This window comes from Plectrocnemia conspersa, unplaced genomic scaffold (assembly GCF_051122295.1).
Source record: "Plectrocnemia conspersa isolate PC_06_02 unplaced genomic scaffold, ASM5112229v1 ptg000014l, whole genome shotgun sequence".
Taxonomy (NCBI): domain Eukaryota; kingdom Metazoa; phylum Arthropoda; class Insecta; order Trichoptera; family Polycentropodidae; genus Plectrocnemia; species Plectrocnemia conspersa.
The window spans coordinates 22977223-22998923 of NW_028277178.1; the positions used below are offsets into that span (position 1 = coordinate 22977223).

At 27.6% G+C, this 21701-nt stretch overlaps 1 protein-coding gene across 5 annotated transcripts in view; it reads left to right on the forward strand.

Annotated features, from left to right (window-relative positions):
* Positions 1-21701, forward strand: part of nAChRalpha6 (nicotinic acetylcholine receptor alpha6) — a 277603-nt gene that overhangs the window by 243655 nt on the left and 12247 nt on the right. For 3 of the 5 annotated variants that reach the window (XM_088203413.1, XM_088203417.1, XM_088203414.1), the window contains 3 exons: positions 3196-3305; positions 11810-12039; positions 19028-19075. In XM_088203413.1, the coding sequence (XP_088059539.1) occupies positions 3196-3305; positions 11810-12039; positions 19028-19075 (388 nt within the window). The remainder of the gene's footprint in view (positions 1-3195; positions 3306-11809; positions 12040-19027; positions 19076-21701) is intronic. The other 2 variants (XM_088203415.1, XM_088203416.1) reach the window with 1 other exon arrangement.

A 21701-nucleotide genomic window follows, 5' to 3' on the forward strand; every position in this document is an offset into this window, starting at 1 on the left:
GTTCCTTTATGTGTGTACATGCTCACTCAATTTTCTAAACCAGAGTCGACGTCAAAAAAAGCGGCTGTTTTCTTTCTCTTTTCCGTCTTTGTCGATGATTGGCGTAGCTCTACTTGCTGAAAAATAAAATAAATTATTTTGTGGCAAAAGTGAATTTTGAATAAAATTGGCAATATATGTGCTTATATATCGCTAAGTCTGTCTTTGGAAAGGTTTATTGTTCAGATACTTTCGCCACGTTTGTTAAATTAAAAGTTTTGGAAATGTTAATTTTATTTCTTTATTTCTATCCATTTTCATATTGTAAAATTTTGATTACCGTCAGAGTTTAAATATGCACCCTTGCACTTGTCATTTCGCATTCCGTTTGTCAACGCAATACATTTGTCTGTGTGTGTGTGTAAAAACAACGAATGACTGTTTGGTAATTGAAAAACTAATTTAAGTTTTTGACAATTTGGTTTCTGCTAATTGCATACACCTTCTGCAGATTAAAATAAAGCAATTCATTACAACTATAAAAAATATTTAATGCATATAAAAATATTTATAACATGCAAAATAGATAAATTAAAAAAAAAAAATTACACATCATAACAGTTTTCAGATCCAGACTTAATGCAAAAGGACAATTGGAACATCTAGCATAATTTGCACTAGTACACTGTTTTTTTTGCGTATTAGAAAATTGCGCGATTTGATGAGTCAAAAGTATCTTCACAGACTTTACTTTACGATGCATATATGGACCGGTTTACTGGCCTATGAAGTTCAAAGCATTTGTTAGTATAAAATAGGCATAGCAACTTATGGATTAATACTAATATAATTATGTTTATGGCGCTACAACGCGTAATATGCGACAAGTTTCTTCTCATAGTCAATGCGCTAATTTATATAAAAGCTTTATACCTATATATTTAATGGATGATCCCTACAATTTATTTTAGTATTAAATAGGTTTTTATATTTTACAAGTTTTTTTTATATTGAAAGTAATGATAAAAAAATATCAACACAAAAATAACTACAGAATATTTTTTTGGACAAGTGATATTATTAACTAAAAAACTTTGGTTCGAATCGTTTTTCAATTTTTATTGTGTCTGGGAGATCGAAATAAGTGTTGATTAAATAAGCATAATTCTGATCGATCATCGCAGATTTAGCTTACCTAGATTTTCCTAATCTCACGGATGAAAATCGTGATAATTAATTAAAATCGAATATATTAAATATTGAAAATTTTCTAATAATGAGCTCTTTCAGCTCATAAAGAATATCTGTTTCTATTCAGTTTTCTTGGATCCTGGTCCACTATCTTGTCACAATTATTAAATCAACATATTTTTTAAGAATAACACATAATAGAATGATTATTGTCAGGAGTTTTTCAAACCATTCACAATAATCACAAAGCTTTTCACACAACTGCGATGTGTGTATCTGGTATAACCTGGTTTAAATTCTGAAATGCTATACAGGCGGAAGGTAGACGTTGTATGCGTTGAATTAATATTTGAAAATAGACGGTTGTTGTAGTCGCAGAGAGTAATGAGATGAACTTTACATCTTTTGTTAGCATATTTGAATATTTTCTTAATAAACTAACTTATAAACCGCGACACACCTTGATATGCAAATTTTATAAAATTTAATTTCACCGCAAAATGTTCAATCTGTATGCACGCGATTTTACATTTTTACAAAATTAAACCATTCACAAAATGCAAATAAGGCTCCTTTCGTTTATATTTTATTTATGTGTGTCGTTTATCATTGTCGAAATTTAAAACAACAGACGAGTGCCAGCGCGTACCGCATAAATATAAATATAAATGTTAAATACACATGAGTATTATTAATGTTAGGAAAAATTTTAGACACATTCTGGTTGTTTTAAGTATTGTTTATGATGATTGAAAATTGAAGCTAGAACTTTTAGATTATTAGTGAAGCAGTGACTAAATAAATATATATACAAGGATACGTTTATTATTTATTAAAATATAATAGTTAAGCTTGCATTCTATATATATATATATATATATATATATATATATATATATATATATATATATATATATATATATATATATATATATATATATATATATATATATATATATATATATATATTATATATACAAATATGCATCGCAAAAATACAAAATCGTTGGTTCTTGTAATTAGCCATCATGAGAGCTTAAGCTAAGCTTTGATGAACGCTAATTATGCCAATTAAAAATCATATTGCACGCATTGCTAAATTAGAGCGGGCGAATAGACATATCATTTAATAAAATTAGGTTCTCTTTATATTTAAATATAAATTAAATTGTATTTAAATATATTATTAAAGATACAGTTGTTTTCAAAGTGTTATAAATATACAATAAAATAATGTGTGCAAGCACAGTTTTGAGAGTTTAATACGATTGCATCGCTATTGAATGCTGTCTTGTGTGTAGTTAGTGTGTATATTTTAAGTGTTAACATACATTTCACGTGATAATTTCAATTATAATAATAGTACACTTTGTACATATTTTAAATACAATAAATAAATTGAAGTTATCTCGATGATAATAGATGAAATAAAATGTTTTATTTTTGTTAATTTTTATAATAAATAAAATGTGTTTTTAAAAACGATGCATGCTTATAAATGTTAAATGTTAATCGATGTTAACATATAAATAAAATATCAAAATGGCTGCGTGTTTGGATTCGATGTGTTTGACGAGATTTGAAGAGTTTGAAAAGCGACTGATGAACGATGAGGTTTGGTTCCGTGCGCTAAATAAGAATCATTCGCTAAATAATCATATAAGTTATTTTTAAAAAAATAAAAAGAAATTAGTGATTTCATTTGTTTAAAACGTGTTAATACGGGGCGTCGCCGTCGCAACAAAATGGCGTCAGTTCGACGCTTATCTACGTTCTGATTCAACTGTCATCGATCAGATCGAAGCGCGTTGAACTTTAATTAAATTTGGATTATCAGTTTTAATTAAATTAAATCAATTTAATATGTATCCGCTTGATCCGTTCGAGGGAGTCGCTTCACGGAACGTGACGGATATTGTTGCGACGCTGCTCGGATTGTGTTATTTAATACATATTGTATATAATACGCGTTAATCAATCGCGATTCGATTTTAATGATAACGTTGGTTGTGGTGTGATCGATAGGTACGTATTTCAACTGCATAATGTTCATGGTGGCTTCGTCGGTGGTGCTTACCGTCGTGGTGCTCAATTATCACCACAGGACGGCCGATATACACGAGATGCCTCAATGGGTGCGTATTACCATTTAATTATACTAATAATATGTTCTTGGTTTTTAATTCTATATGCCAGATCTTGTTTTGTCTATATGGCGAGATCACAGCATAGTCTATATCAGTCCTTATATTGTGTTACATGTCCTAGGTTTTAGACTCTTAGTAGATTTAGTTATAGTTTTTTTTAACTAAAATTAATTATTCAAAACAAGGTGCACCATTATCATCATAAAAGATTATATGTTGTCAATCTGGTGATAAAGAAAAGTTATCATGCTCTATGAGTTGCTGCTAGTAAAGCAAACTATTGCTTTCACTGAATACTGCTTTTAATTAACAATAATTTTTCTGGACAGGAGTCCATTTCTTCTCCTCTTAATCCACATTATTTATAAATATAAAATGGATTATACTGCCAGATCCCACAGCAAATTGAATGGGATGTCTTAAACAAAAATTTGTTTATAGCTTTTCAGAAAACAACAAATCTTAATAATTCTCCAAGAGAGGTATTCTTTAGCTACCGGAAAGATGAGAGAAAGTAGTAGTTTTTAATTACGTTTACATTCATTATTTATTAATTTGCTTTATAAATTTACAATTAATGATTTAAAAACACTAAAATCGCTACACGAATACATAAAGGTATATGTTACTACCCAAACATTGAAATAACATCCAATTTTAATTTCGTTTGTATTACAGTTAATATTATCGATTTCTATTGATGAGATTTATGAATATTAACCGTTAGAGTGCCCAAGCTAATGGGATTATGTTTGTATGAATCTGATGAATACAATATGTGTTCATATTACAGTAAAACAAATGGATTTTACTATTTCCTGTTTTTTAAAATCTATATAAAATTTATGATGCTTTAAAATCACATTTTTACAATTTGGATGGGTGAATAAACATACAGTATCAAATGTTTTATAAACATATATTGTTGATGCATTAAGGTAAAAATAATAAATTAATCTTAAGCAAATAGTACTGAAATGTATAAAGATTTTCTTGTCAACGAAACGTCATTATTTCATCATATTTAAAAATGTATAATAGAAAAGTCAGCCCTATTCTTAAAAATATGATGAATTGTATATAAGGAACTAAAGACCAGTTGCAGTGTTGTCAGCTCCTGTTAAATAATTAAAAATAATTATCGTCTTTAATTTTGTTGGATCAACAGCATGGATCTCGTCCCACCCGTTTCACCTTAAATAATTTTTCGTCTTTTACCAAAACTAAGATTTGACTTTGACAAGGTTATTAGAAAAAAATTGTGGGTCCTCGGTTGCTCGTCTGACTCAACTTATTTATTATTTATTTATTTGAACTAACATAGATAGTTTAAAAGAATATTTTTAGGGTTTTTTTTTCAAAGTTTAAACCTGGGCCTTATTTTATCAACATAAATACGGCAGATACAAATTTAAGTCTTGTTCTGTATGCAAATGATTTAAAATTATTTAGATGCATTCGATCTATTGCGAACTCATTCACTTTACAGTGATTTAGATTCTCTATGAAGATTGGCTTCCGTCAACCATTGGCCCTTTAGTGTCGTAAAGTGTCATATTTTTTCATTTTTTTGAACCAGATGGCCTTCAAAATATTCTAATGATCTTGGTAAGAATGTTCCAGCTAGAAAAACTGTTCTGCTAAATGTTTCCAAGATTCTCAGCTCTGTTATGAGGAACTCGTTTTACTTTGACGACCCGTCAGTACGTTTTGTCTATTATGACACCTTAGATTGCAGCATTCTTCAATTGGGATTTATAATTCGGAATTCCCGAATAAGCAATACTCCCTTTCAATTGAAAAGGTTTCCAGATATTTGGTTATTATCCGTTTTTGTATCCTAGCGCTTTTCTTATAGAATCGATGGGATAGGACTTTGAAAAAGTCGTATGTTGGTAAGCGGGATTTTTAACTATTGAAGGTGCTGTTGACCATCAGATAGTTTTCGATGAATTTCTGTTTTGGTTTCCACAATATTTTCTAGAATCTTATGATGATGCCCATTAGTCAGCTATAAAAAGCTGGTCCGTGATTTTTTTCTCTTTTTCCTTCTACATGATTTTTTATGTATTTTTTGTGTATTGTAATAATAAAATCTATTGATTTCTACCTTCGTGATGCATTGGAAAATCCTGTGTGATCACAATGGTCTTAATTTAACTGAAATATTTTTTTACTACAAGAATGAGGTAGTTTTATAATTTTGGTACATTACACATTCAGTCTTAACTGCAATATTATTTTTATATAATAATAAAAATAGCATATAAAAAATGGAAAATATAAAAAAACCCAAAATAATGAAAATTAAAAAATTAAAATACACATAAGCATAAATCTACCTAATTCTTGCGGTCTGGATGGAATTTTCTAGATGGAATTTTTTTATAACTAATTTATAGGGAAACTGAATCTAACGTATACTATTTGTTATGGTGTTTTACAGAATATATTATATTAAAAGATATATTGTATTATTGTAATAGTCAAAGTAAAATATTTTTACGCTTTTTTAAAAAGAAAACCTGCAATAATCAAATAAGTCTTTATAAAAATTTTTCTAAAAATAAATATTCTAATTCGTAATAGTTGACTTAAGTACATTCAAATGATACGATTATGTTTTTATAAAATACAACAATATGTAGTAATGAATTTAAATTTTTAAATTTAATTGTATTTTATTAACTGGTAATTTTTTATTTTTAGTATTCTGAACATATAATCAAACTAAAATTCAGGTATTTACCTTAATTAATGACATTAACTTTTATGACACATATTATCGCTTATTTATTTGAAACACTTTTTTTAAATACAATTAATAATAACATAAAAATTGAGTTACTTTCTTGTGGAATCATGTGGAATTTAATCATAAATAACATTTTATTTTCTTATTGCAATTTTTGTATATATTTTTTCATAAAATACAATCTTTTCACTAAAAGTTCGATTTAACAACTATTTTTAGTTTTCTTGTATAGATTTTTAAAACACATTATCAGTTTTTTTTTTAAAGTTTAGGTAGAAATGAATATTTACTATATTATCTTAATTATCCTTATAGTTTTATCAGTTATAACTTGTATACTGCAATTAGTTAAAAAATGTTTAAGAATGGTTTTGTCTTTAGATTTTTTTAATGAACAGGAATATAAAATTTTTAAATAAATTATTTGAAGAGTTTATAAATTAAAATAAATGCATGGTTATTATGATAATATATAGTTACTTGCTTAGAATGGAAACGAGTAATTTTATTATACTTATTCAAGCACTTGCAAAAGATATAAAATTACGTCATATTACATATTTCCTTTGACACATTCAATACTGAGAGTTGTATATGTATATAAAATCTTATATATAATTTATTATAGTCAAGTCTTATGTAGACTTGGTTTTGTCATAGTCTCTTTTTTTTCTAGAACCATCTTAGCAATTTCGATAACAATGCAAAGCTTTAAAACAACTGTTTTAAAGCTTAAAGTCGGTCATTGACTACTGTTTCACATTGCTTAAAGTTTAAAGGCATCACCAGTTACTCCGGCAGTATTAAGAAACATATGTAGATAACGTTAGATTAAAAACAAGTTTTTATCTTAATTTAAACTCTCTTAGAATTGCAAAATATTATTTATTTAATACGCTCAATTTAATATTTTCGCTACTAATGAAAAACAAATGTTAAGTCTTTGATTATAAGATATGTAGACTACGTTTGTCACGTTTTCTGAGAAGCTTAATATTATACATTGTAATGCCTTAGTAGAAGTGGGTGATTATATAATAAAGATATGCGTGTGAACTAATTGAATCGGCGAAACTTTCAAACTGGTGCCGAATCACGTAGCGTATTAGTAGACTGAATCTCCTTTAAGGCCCCGTGTTGAAAGTTAACCGAAATTTTCGGTAAAGTTTACCAAATCAGATGATACCACAGCGCATGTGAGTGCCTCCTTTGTCATGATACACACACATAAAGGGAGAGGGTTGACTGATAACTTTAGAATACAATTAATTTCGACTGAAACGATCTGTTATGTATAAGGCTTTGATTAAAATTTAAAATAAAGTTTTTTGAAACTTATATTTACATGTTTGTAAATATAAATATCGCAGGGCTTTAAAGGCATACACAAACAATTTACCCTCGAGGGTATCTTGCGGAAAGGGATCTAGGACAACGAAGTCTTTTGATATATACTCTCTGTAAATTAAAATGGTTCTAAAAGAGCTTTAAAGATACGGAATTACAAAAGTTTATTGTCTGATTGTGATCGTATCCATTCTTAATCAATGTGTAGAGACATCTATTTGAATATGTTAATAATATTACAGATCATTTTTAACTTTAAAACAACGTTTATTGCTTTTTTTTTATAGTAAATATCAACTAAAAAATATTATTTTATATAATTGCGATATTTATGATAAAAAATATTCGATCTTAACATTTTGTTAAATACTTAGAATATATCAACATTTTCTCATGGATATATTTTTATAAGACCATTCATTACAAAGTGTAATTTATAATAATATTACTGATCATTTTTATAATTTGTTTATTAGGTACATAAAATAAAAAATAAAAAAATAAATTAAAATATGTCAATCTACAATTAATACTTTTTATATTTTGCGTATAGACTAAAGCTAAAAAAATCGCATATAAAACTAAATATGGCAATACAGATTTTTTATGCGTATTTTGTAGGAGAAAAGTGGCATTATGCTGTAATTTTCATACAAAAAGTTAGCTTATTCTACTTAGGGTCATTGATATTTTAACCTGTGCTTTCAATCTTCATTAGCTTTCCTTGACGTTTTCACGTTAACAGTAATAATTGCAATAACTCAATCTGAAGCTCCTCCTGTCTAAGGTATTTTAAGTAGTATTCTCTGACACTGCGTTTCAAAAGCGTATATTATTTATCTCTTAAATTTATTTTATTGTTGTTTATTTTGACTTTATGGAGAAGTAAGAAGTAAGCATTTTTTTTAGTGGTGATACATTTATATATCTCAATATTAGGTACATATATTAAAACTGATTTAACTGCATATAATATGTAATTAACTACAATAAGTAGTTGTTATACGAAGCTCAACGTTATTTGCCATTTTTAACACGCTTAGTACTAGTCTTCTTTACGATAATTCTAAATTCTCTTTTACACGCGTCCCTTTAATCATTCAACGCGGTCCGTTTTTATTGACGCGATTGTTACATCCTTCCCGAGCGTCGTTAAGATTCGGTCCTTCAGATACACACATTATATACATACATAGGCACAAGTATACGTATATATGTAATACCTATGTACATTTCTCCTCGCGTTTAAAGGTCGAAACCGTCCATTTGGGCGAAACACGCCGATAATTTGATCCTCGTTTACCCTTGATTTCATACCCGGGCTTCCTTGCAAGACACGATCCGGCATTGCGGCATTAAGCCCTGTGTACACACAATATCTGGGATCCGGAAGACGTATCCCGGATCCACCCACTCTCGCCCATTATGCCCTTAACGTCCCGGGCCTTTTTTATCATCCGACATCAAAACCAGCGTTCCTTTTTTCCATAGCTTGCTGATGGATTCGAGCGCGCAGATCGTTATTATCGACTTTTTATGCATCCAGTGGCCTCAGAAGTCGTTACAGCATCGATGAAATTTAATTTTATACCGGGCCGTATTGGATTACGACCCTTTATTAAAATCCACCGTAGCTTTGCAGTTTTTTCACGGAAAGAGTTTGAATCGATTTTTACGCGTCTTATTGTTCTATCCTAGTGATTTTTTGTGGTTGGTCACGTGTTAATCAATCTTGTTTGAGCAAGAAGCTATTTTAACAACATATGATTTACTAATAACGAGATTACAATATTTGAGTTGTAGCTCATGAGATCAATCTCATATAAGGGCCAATTCGGCAAATACTCTTTCCGAGGTTATCAACTTGAAGTTCGTCTATCAAAATCAAACATAATTAAGGTTCAACTGAACGCAAGGGTCTTATCACACTCACCGTAACTGTCAATGTTGGTTTATTGAGTGGTGGTAGTAATAAGATCGCTAGTTTGCTTCAAATTTTACATAAGCATCCGAAATACTTTGTGAGTGTATTAAGTAAAAAAATGTAAACGCCTTATTATAAATTATTTAATATTTAAAATCTTAAGATCATAACTGAGAGTTGCCTGGGTAAACATACTTTTAACAGTTATTGATATTGAAGATTATAAAACTATATATATATGTTTTTCTTTTCAAATTGCTAAGCGATTGTTGTTAACCTTTGAATAACCTAAGTACTTAAATATCTATCTTAGATTTTAGTAAAGCAAATTGTATTCATTTTAAACCAATTATGATAATGTGAAGTGCTATTGGTAAATTTAAAAAACTGTTAAATAAGTACTTTGATATTTTAACTAGGGTTTATCCTCAAGAATTCACATGTTGCAAAAAAATGACTTCTTCTTTAAATTCAAAATAAGCAAATTTTTACTATATAAATAATATAAAGTAGTTTATTATAGTAGTTTAGTCTTTTAATTAAAAATGTTATAATAAAAAAACATAAGACTCATTAGCAACTTTGTTATCATAGACTTTTATCAGTTATAAAAGCATCCTATATTAAAAAATAGGAATGCATTCAAGTTTTAGAATATATTGATGACAATTATATTGCTAAAAATATATCAATACAATATATAAACAAATACGACTTTGATGTTGAAAATATAGATAATATAGATCTTTGCATATGAAACACAATTATAGGCATTCAAAATAATTTAAAACGTAGAAAGAAATCGTAAAAGTAAAAGTAAAAAGATTTGGATTTCTCAATAGAGATTGCATTCGAAATTGCATTTTAAATTAATGTTATATAAAACATAGATTATTTTATAGATTTTCTGAATCAGCAATTTTATTGTTAAAATATATAATATAAGCAATGAATTTCTCAAAAATTATTAAAAAAATACCGTGTAAAATTTATTTTTAAAGAATCAAAAATAATAATTTCATCCATGCTTTATTCTGGATTAACATCCGAACTCATCCTTTGTGCTAAAAACCAGTGTCTCTCAGTGTACTCTTACTTACACGCACAATGTGACGATGCCATTTTGTTATTTGTATTTGTACGGAGCTCAAATTGTGAATTAAGTTAACCCAATTTAGAAAGGATAACCAAACCTCATACCCCGACGCGTCGATATTGATCCCGCAAGGGTAACAAGTCTCATACCGTTCGAATTCAGAGTGTCTCTTCTCCTTCAAGTCGACCCTTTGTGAATATTGAATTAAATTTAAAATTAACAATTTCTCGATTATGGCACGTGTAGTGTAAACCTCCATTAAATGAGCGCTTTGGTGAATTTAATTAAAATAAAATTGACAATTATGCTTTGATAAAAAAACATTTGTCTCTAAAAAGCTGTACGTTACTCAATATATAATTGTTTTTTTTTTAATTACAATATTTTATGTATCTCGATGATTTACAAAAAATAGTTCTTATCACATACTTACACATTAACATTTTAATTTCCAGATGCGATAATATTCCTTATACGTATTTTTCGCTATTACTACAATAATCGCCTATGTGTCTTAAGACATTCATTTAAAATAGAAAGAAATTGTATTTATTCAATATATGTTTGGCACCATATTTTGCGTCTATATTTTACTCAAAACATTATTTAATTTTAGAGAAATAAATTTTATTGCAATTCCTGTTATATTATTTTTAAATAAAGCTATTAACGAATGTGTTAACCTAAGCAACACGAAAATACAAACTTCTGGTTGATTGTTCAATTTTTTTTTATTTAGTTTTGATGCTCGAAAACTGTTTTTAATGATATAATAATTTAATTTATAATGTATGGATTATGATAAACAATTTCCTTGCAAAATATTATTTCGTAAACTTAATAATTTTTAAATACAAAACAACTACGACAAATGGCTAATTTCTGTGAGGGTGTCGCACACTCTAAAACACTCTGGTCCACATCTGCATTTAATTATTTTTTTTAAACTAACAGTTAGAAAATCCCTATCTAATCCATTATCCATGACTATTTGCAAAACTTGGTTGAGACTCACGGAATTGGGTTCATTCCACAAGGGAATATTCCGATGGCAATCCTATGCATTTCCCTAATGCATATTTGCAAATCCTCGGTAAGCCTTCCGGCAGACGCTATTTGTCATCTCTTGTAATCGGTATTTCCGCAAATTCAGTGCGAACGGAACTTGACTACTGGTCCGAAATTATTGCCGAATCCGGGTTATAGTGGTAGCGAATTTCTATGGATGCGGTCGGTACCAAGGTATTCCGATAATTCCGACGAGCCAATCAACCAGGCAAATATCGAATCAACCCGTTCAATGATTGGAATTCGATTTTACAAGCTTTAGAAATTTGTAGATTAATGTGTTCCATTTTTTTTTCTCGAAGATCAAATCGGTGTTTTTGCAATGGCTGCCGTGGATGCTCGGTATGTCGCGGCCGGGTAAGAAGATTACTAGGAAGACGATCATGATGAGCAACAGGATGAAGGAGCTGGAGCTGAAGGAGCGCTCATCGAAGTCACTCCTCGCCAACGTGCTGGATATCGACGATGACTTCCGACACGTAGCCGGCGGGGGCCCCAACAGTGCCGCTTCAACAGGAAATCTCGGACCTGGGTGAGTAGATATTTTTTCTACATCTCAGATTTTATTTAGTCAATCTCTTTTAATCAGAAATATTGTTCTTCTTCTCTGAAACTCTATATTAATAGTATGACTAAAACACAATTGTAGACTTTGTATATATTACAAAACACAAATTTTACATTATGACAATAATAAATTGTATTTTCCTTAAAAAAATATAAATAAGAAAATGCTTTTTTGTGACAAAAAATGTTTTATGATAAAGCATTGTTTTATATAATACATAGATTACTTGGAAGTAAACTATTTTAAAAGAAAATATTTATTATACCGCTAAAATCTACGTTATCCCAATCTTGGACATATCGACAAGAGCATTTTTTTTATTAGAAATATATGTGTAAATCGAAATCATTTGAAAAAAATTTATGCCCCTTTATAGATAAAATGTAAATTTTATTAACGTGAAATTATTTTCAATACGTTTTAAGCAAATATTTAAACACTTGATTAATATTATATTTAAACTTATTTTCATTAGATCAATTTTTTAACAACAAAACAAACGTCGGATGAACGCAACCCATTTACGATTAGTTCCTTTAACGGATTATTTTCATTTCGATGTTAAATGTGTAGAAATATAAATTATAATTGACATCAAAAGTTCCGCTGCTTGATATTTCTAGATATGTTAAAGTTAAACTAGCAATTCGCTACGCTATATAAATAGACAGCGTACAACGTTATTGCCAGCCAGATGTAACTGCTGAATCCTTTATGCAATTGCTAAGGTTAGGTACATTTATATATACAAAATACATTTTATAGCATAAATATATTTTTTTTTATATATTTATTATAATAGACTTATTATAAAGTTTTTCATAAAATTGCATATTATAAAATAATAATCTATAAAAAATAATTTCTTTTCCGAGATAATTGAATATTTACTTCAAAAATTAAATTTCTAAGAAAATAAGTATTTTCTTATAGATTAAAATTTTTTATAATTATTTATTACTTGTTTTCTCAGAAATTCATTTCAATTATAAAACATTTTATTTGTTCTTTCATTGCTTTTTTAATATGAAATCAAATTTAATTTATGAAAAATATTTTCTATAAAAAAAATAATTGAGCTAAGGTTAGTTAGTTTTACATTTTATATTTAAATTTAAAAATTTAGGTGCTTGTGTATCTACTTTTATGAAATGTACATGTGCGCCAGTTTTGTAAATAAAAATAGTGTTTATAAATTTAAGTTGGGTTGAGTTAGGTTGAGTTGGGCTAGCGTATTATGTACAATAACCTAGTCTAACTCAAAATATTTTAATTAATATATATCTAGAAATATTTATAAATATATTAACACGTTTATCTTATTTTATAAATTCGGATACACAAGAGCAGTACAATAGGTACAAGACACACAGGCTTCGCGTTTTGCAAGAATACGCAAAAAATACTATTAAAATATGGAAAATATAATGAATGATTTAGAAAAAAATATCAAAAATACATTTTAGATTATATAAATTGTATACAAATAAATAACCATTAGTATAGATATCGTTTTAGTGTTTTAAATTTGAAACTGTTTGATAATATAATTAGTATTGTAAAGAATATTTTTGCGCTATTTCATTTTTTTTGGTGATAACTTAACATAAACTAACTTAATTTAAAATTTTGATACATTTATAAATTATTTTAGCCCAATAATAGTAAGAAATTTTTTTTATAGAATTTTATATTACTAAAGCGTATTACATAAAAGTCATTTAAAAGCGCTTGAATAAGTATTTTTTAATTAAAACAATTAACACTTAAATTTTTTGCCTGCTTATTTATGTAGGTTTGCAAATATTATCGCGCGATGTTGACGGCGCGGTTTTGTCTTGTGCGCTTATGTCACTACGTCAAAAATGCTCTTTATCAATGGCTACAAATAGCAAATATTTATTTCCGTTAATGGATTAAGCTTATTGACATGTTCTAAATTTGTAATTATTTAATTTTAAGGCTATTGATATCGTATTATCGGTAACATAAATTGAAATTTTTAATTAAAGTAATCAAGGGCTTTTGTTGTTATATTTATTTTTAGTTTGTCGATGTTTTAAATTGTTTATGATAGTGATATTTTAATTGCACAACTATTGTTATAATATACTTATTAGTTTCTATATTTCTTATCACAACAGAAGTTAATTAACCTTTATATTAATGTGAGGTAAGGATAATCTAGAAACAACTAATTAGAGATAGATCAATGAAATTATATTCATAATAATAATCTTATGTATATATATGATATAATTATGCCTCGCAAGTATATAATAATCGGTTCGAATGAGTGATTTAACTTATTACATCGATGTAATATGGTAGTCAAAATATATTTAATTGCAACATTAAATTTTATTTCTGATATAAAGATATTTCATTACAGGCTTTGAGTAAGAAGAGTGAATAAAAAACAATAATAATATCTAACCTATATATTGTATTTAGCTGTCTGCGATTGTCAACGAGCTGTCTCATGTTGAGAATCTGCTCTTTTGTTCCTTTTCACCTGTCTGTAAAATTTGCCACACCATAGCTTAGTCTGAAATTAATTATGTATAACATCATTTTGCATTTATATGAGATAATGTAGATGCTGTAGTTGTAGATCTCTTTTTAGGCATATTCTCAAACGCGAGTGTGTTATGGCACATTCTATAAGGTTAATTTGGTTGGTGAATTTTAGATTTAAATGTATTAGCGCTAGTTAATATTTTTTCATTATTTGACGTAGGCTTTTATTTGTCTTATTTACTTACTTCTCCCAGTTAAGCTAGTGGGTAATAGTTTGAAGTTGTCCCAAGTGTCTACGTAACGTTAATAGTGATGATGCGATCGCAAGCGGCTTTGTGCTTATCACACATTTACGTTTTAACGACTGTCATCTAAGACCCGCAACGGAGTATTACATCCGTATCGGATCGAGTGACAGTTTTCCGAGAGAAAATCCCATGCGCTATAAATGTGTTTATTGTGGTATCCGTTAAATTTGAAATATACGGGCTGTGATGTGTAAAAATATTTATGGGCATTCTGTATACGAAACGGCACAATGCGTTGCCGACGGGATGAATAGTTAATGTAATTTGCCCGAACGACCCGCGATGAGCTTTATCAGGTTTTCTGTCAGCTACGATCCGTCGTTAAATAATGTATACGTAACTGTAAGTGTACATGAACAATAAAATGAATATGCATGTTTGCAAATATAATATCAATATATGTGCATTTTTATAATATTTTAAATTCTGACTATGATTGATTAACTTCCTATGCATATGAATATTAAACAGATGTATATAATATACATACAGTGAAGTTATGTTGATATTTATTTTAATAAAAAATAATTTATTAAATAGTAAAATTATATGCTGATCTAAGATAAGTGTTCATCATTAATTGACAGTTGTGAGCAACATTTGATATATCCTGTACACCACCAGCGAATTTTATTGCAAAAATAGTTATTGAGTAGTTCCAAATGTACATGTACTGGATCATCCGCGCGGTGAATAAAATACAGCTTAACTACTATTCAACAGTAAAATTATAAATCAATTGCTTGATCATTTTTAACTGATCAAGTTAGTAAAATTATTATTATACTAATAAAAATGTAACTTTACTGAACAGTAACAGTTTGCTACACGTTCATTTGTTGTTCAAATCTAACTTGAACTAATGAAAGTTCTAGAACTAACTATATAATTTATTAGCTTTTTTAGGTTAAATTCTTCAGGTTAGGTTTGGGTTTTACCAACAAATAAACGTTTTGCAACTGTCCAATTGAGTTTCGAAGACAGTTTGGCGTAGTTTTATTTACTAGTTAATTATATTTTGCTAGTACAAATATATACTTACGCATAAAAATATATTCTTAAATGATTACTAGGGATAATTATACACTGTGCAAAAATTGTAAGGTAATAATCGTTTTGCTACCGGTCTTATGTAGAATATATATCTACCGGTAAAAATGTATTCGGATATAATTTCAATGAAACGGTAGATAAAAATATATTTTTACTAGTAAAAATATAATTTTACTGAAAAATACACATTTTCTGTAACATATAAGTATGTATATAATATTTAAGATACATTTTTTCACATTGAAATCGCCTGATTTTAAAGTACATTTAAATTATTTTCTTAGCTTTATTTCTTTCTGAAATATACATTCAAATGTATTTGTATATAAATCTTTTTTTTAAATATAATATAAGATCATTGAACAATATTGTATATATTAAAATCAGTGTAATTACAGTTTTTTTAATTAAAAGAGTAACATATTTAATTATTTGGGGTAAAAGGCGACGTATGTCATTAAGAATATAATAATAATAAATCTAAAAATATATATTCTTTTAGTATGTAATATGTAGTATGTATGTTTTATTGGTGCGAAATGTGGTTAGGGTCTAATCCTGAGTGAGATTAATTTGTCAGTTTTTTTATATTCTGATTATTGTAATATTATAACCACATTTTATTATTTTCAATGCTTACGTTTCTTATTCAAGAAACATATATTATCTTAGAAAAATAATAATAATAAATGCCACTATAAAAATTAGTTTAAGCCTTCGAGTCCGATATGTTTATTTTTGTTAAGACAGAAATTTTTATTAAATATATTATGCAACGATAAGGCAATATTATCCGTGGAGACATTGAGCGTTTCCGGTGCGGGTTAAATTCTAGATCTCGGATGTCGAGTTAGACTAGTGGACGCGAAGAGAGAAGCGGCTGCTTCTGCCATTTTTACTGGTCTAAAATTGAGTCATCCTCGTCTTGGTTGTAGTCCAAGTTAGATAGTTCTTGAAAATCTGATGCCTTGAACTGTGAATGTTAGTAGTGTTAAAGAAAATATATAAGAGGAAATTTTCAGACGAAATGTCCGAGGAAAAAGTGTTTCAGTATTTATATCTATGTTCCCTTTCATGGTAAATTTTGTTGTACATCCACGACCAATTATGCGATATTTTATCAATTAAAGTGACAGCAATTTTTATTGTTATGACTTACCAGCATTAGTTAAAAAATGAGTGTTTCAATTGATGAAACCGCTGAATTATTTCGCCATGAATATAATCTTAAGTTATTAAAATGAATATAAAATGAATTTCCGTAATAAAAAACGTAAAGTTTTATAAAAACATTAAATATTTTATTACGAAAAATTATTCAAAGTTTCTATTAAAAATTAAAAGTTTTTTGTGGGAAGCACAAACAATATTAAAATTAATCAGCGCTCTGCAAATTTTTATTTAACACTGCACCACTGAATATATCATAATTACATTAAATATAAGGGTGAATATATTAATAAAAAATCTTTTAAAAATACAAAAGAAATTTAAGATACGATAATTTAGAGAAAAAAATATGTTTTCTTGATTTATATTTAAATTACTTGAAAAGTAAAATACAAGTTCGCACAAAAGCGTATCATCCATTTTAAATAAGGTTTATATAATTAATTTTAATTAATTGTTTTTAGTATCACTTTGTTTGTATTCGATCGTTAATCAAACTCATCTCGAGTTGTGCGAAAGCAAACGGTTTTTTCATATTTTATTTTGCATATAAATTAACGTTAATGTTGGCTATTTCGATCTTTTAAAACGTTTTTAGGGTCCCGGTAAGGTCATTAACTGAAAGTTATATAATGAGTTTTTAACTGCCGAGGTGTCTAAAGTAAGCATCTATGTGATTGCTTAGCTTACAATAAATAATTATCCACCTTAAAATTTACATACACAATTTCACAAGTTTTTATAAAATAAACTAATTGTATTATCAATGCAAGAAAGCATATACTTTTTTTTATATTATTAATATGTAAATTATTTTATCTTATATTGTGGATAAATAAGTAAATATATTGTATTTCATTAAACAAACTATATTAATGTATTAAATTAGTGTTAATTCATTAAATGCCTAATACCAATGTATGGAATATGCGTTTATTTAAATTATAAAAAATATTTTCATGTTACAATAATGGTTAGTATGGGTTTTGCTTTTGTGGCAAAAAAAAGGTTTTGTAGTTTGAGAGAACTAGACGGCTAGAGCAATTTTATATATCTTGGCTTGTACTGGTTCACTTGTGCTAATTTCGCGTGAGCTCCAATGAACCCAAGATGAGGAGTATTTTTTAATTAGAAGTTGTATTTATTATTTTATTGACGAATCTAATTGATCAGGGAAATACAGAATTAATACGGGGTGTTATTCTATATTGAAAGCCATTTGTATGTATTTTAATATTTATAGATAATATGCTAAAATCTAAAAATTATTTTGTTAACAATATTAACATGTAAGACTTTTCCTAATTAACCTAAAAGTTGATTAATGTAATGTTAGATACAAGTATGTCTGGCTGTTGTTTATTCGATTTCGTAGGAAAATAATCATTTATTTAGTTTACTTTCGGCAAACCAAATTGTTAATCTATCTTTCATCCATAATTCAAGCAGTGGTTGAGTGTTGTATTGCTTATACATAATTTATCACGTTCGAAAGCAGCAGCAGCGGCACTGGGAGCAACCTGCTCTCAATAATTAGCGTTGCCGGGCACGTATGAAACTTTTCCACTATGATTAGTCTGGTAGTTATCGAAATAAAATAAGCAAGAGCCGTTCGCCGCCAGCATACGAAACGAGGTATAGGATACTTGAAAAGTAATGAATCTGCTTCATCTGCATCGATTACCTTCTCTTGTAACAAAACTTTCCTCTCGGGAGAGTATTGCACTACTGCATCGCTATACCTTTTACGTTTTATTGCTGTCAAACTTTAACATAACTTTGATCGTTTGTTTGCAATATAAAGTTTTGTATTATGCTGTCAAGCGTTAGATTATCCGTTCATTAAACAAACTTTCTTACTCTGTCGTAGAATATAACTCATGCTTATTTGTTTTTTCTAGGAGTTTCCATGTATCATGCCAGGATACTAGATCAAATACATTATCTAGGTGCGTTGATTTTTACTATACTCATTGATTAAATAAAATAATGCATGCTTTATTATGACTTTAAACACAATTATGTAAATGCACGTGTATTTTTGTTCTATAGCTAAATATTCTCAACTTAATCCCTTTATCTTTATATATTATATGGTCTATGCCACATATAGATTAGTATATTATAATTTAAATTTAAATGATCGGTATTGAGAAATATTCGCGTGTAAAAATTGATTCTATTCTTTATCTACTGTATCGAGTAAAATCATTGGTTATTTGTTCATACAGAGGTGCTTGCTAGTAATGTACTCACATATAGATTTTCCCCTTAATTTCATATTATTCATGCAGGATTCTAATTTTTTTCGTTCTATTATTGTATTCTTCATTTACGTTTACTATTTTGTTCGAGTAGTTCAGCTTTAATATACAATGTATAAGCATATCTTTTCAAAGGTAAAGTTAAGTTATGCGATATATAAGTTTAATCTGTCTAATAAAGTATATTATTCTTGCAATATTATAAAGTTTATTGGTTTACAAATAGCACATTTTTTAGGTAAATTAATAAAATTGTGGATAAACTGTTCTTATTGAGAACATTACAAAAATATATGTTTTTATATTAAATAATTAATATATACTACAAACTACCCAAATAAATATATACATGTTAACAATCTACAATTATTAAATTGCAAAATATACTATGCTTATATTTTATTTTATTTTTTTGATAAATAAACAGTTTTAATAATGATTTATTTATTAGGCATTTTTACAAAATCAACAACGTTAATAAATTTGTATTTTTAAGCCATAACAATATGTTAACAGTACATTATAAATAGATATCCAAATAGGATCAAATTTCTCATTACATAATAATAATAAAAATATAAAGCTAAATTTATATAAAGGTACAGATTGGCCCCGGGTTTAATTTCTATTGTGGTCTATAAATGTATCTTTATTTTAATTTTAATTTTTTTTATGAAAAATATTGCTTTGAAATATAATTTTTATGCTTATATAATTTACAACTAAATATTAACTGATGAACATATATTTAAAATAAAATTATATGTTAGACGATATTTTATTTAAGCTAAATCACAGGTATATTATTGAAACACGTTTTTATTATTAGCAGTGGTTTTTTACGATTAGTAAATATATAATCAAATAGTTAGTAGTTTTAATGAATGGTCAGTTGTCAGATAGTCAATTATTATATTAATTAGTCGGTAATTATTGATGGTTTTGTTTTTTATGTTTCTTAAATAATTGGTTAGTCTGTTTTTCAATGAATAACTTGAATATGCATTTATAGACATTATGCTGTAAAATAAAAATTGAAATATTTTCATACAAAAAATTCATTAAGTAAATTGTTTAAAATAGTATTTTAGATTGTATGTATATAATAGATTTTTTAAATTTAATAGCAAAAATCAGAGCTTTTTTTATGGCTGTTTGCCAAAAAGTTACCGATCGTTAATGATATAGTTCAGAAGTGCTTAACTTTTCGGATCTTGTATGCCACATTGCCCGACAAAAAATTGTTGTAGGGCTGATATAAAATTAAATATTTGTACTCTATAGTGTAACTAATATTACATATTGGTCGATTACAACTTCAGTTTTCACACAAAAAATAATATTATATTATTTTTAATGTGAACACCAAGCTTGTTTATTCGATATCAGTATTTTAAAGATGCTTGTCTAAAAAATTTGTTTTATTGTTATTTGCTAAATAGTTCATACGGAAAAAAATTTACTCTTTAAAAGAGACGTCATAAACAGTGCATATTCTAAGAGTGCACGGTATTTTTCATTACGCAGTTATAGCTTATGTAAGTCTAATAAAGAAACTAAAATAAATAATTCTTTAAATCACATATTTGATTTCAAATCAATATAATGTATCTGCAAGTTTTAAGAATAGAGTATCAAAATAAAAATTAGGTTAAATTGCTTAGCAAGAAAAAATAGTCGTTCGAAATCTTTTTTGATTTTTTATTTAATCAGTTTATTAAAAGATAATTTGAAAGCTCAGAAATAATGATAAATATTTAAATATTAGCAATAATTGATTTTTTAACAATATTAATATGTAGACAATATGAGCAAGTGTTGTGAGCTTCATACAGCCAGTAAGTCACGTGTTGAATACTCATGAAATAGTGACTATTTATTAAAACGGGAATGAGCATTTAGATAAAAACAAAAAAATGATAGATTGTCAGTAATTTTGGGGTTCATAAAATGTATTACTCTCAATTCATCGCCAGCAATTAATCACTAGCAGTTTACCGCCACGTCAATTAAACGCATACACAATTTATAGCCTATGAATGATCGCAAGCATATTTTATCGCTTGGTAATATGTATAAATTATTAGTTATTTTGTATTAAAAATATGTTTTTTCTATAAGTTTTATTTTCACAAATTAATACAGTTTCACTGATATTGACTAGTGGAATTCTTAATCAATTGCTTGGTACATTTAAATTGGTCTAATTGAAAAAATTGTATTTCTACAATGAAAATATAACTTTACTGTAACAGTTGCGAAACATATATTTGCTGTTTAAAACCAATGCAAATTCTAAAACTATTTATAA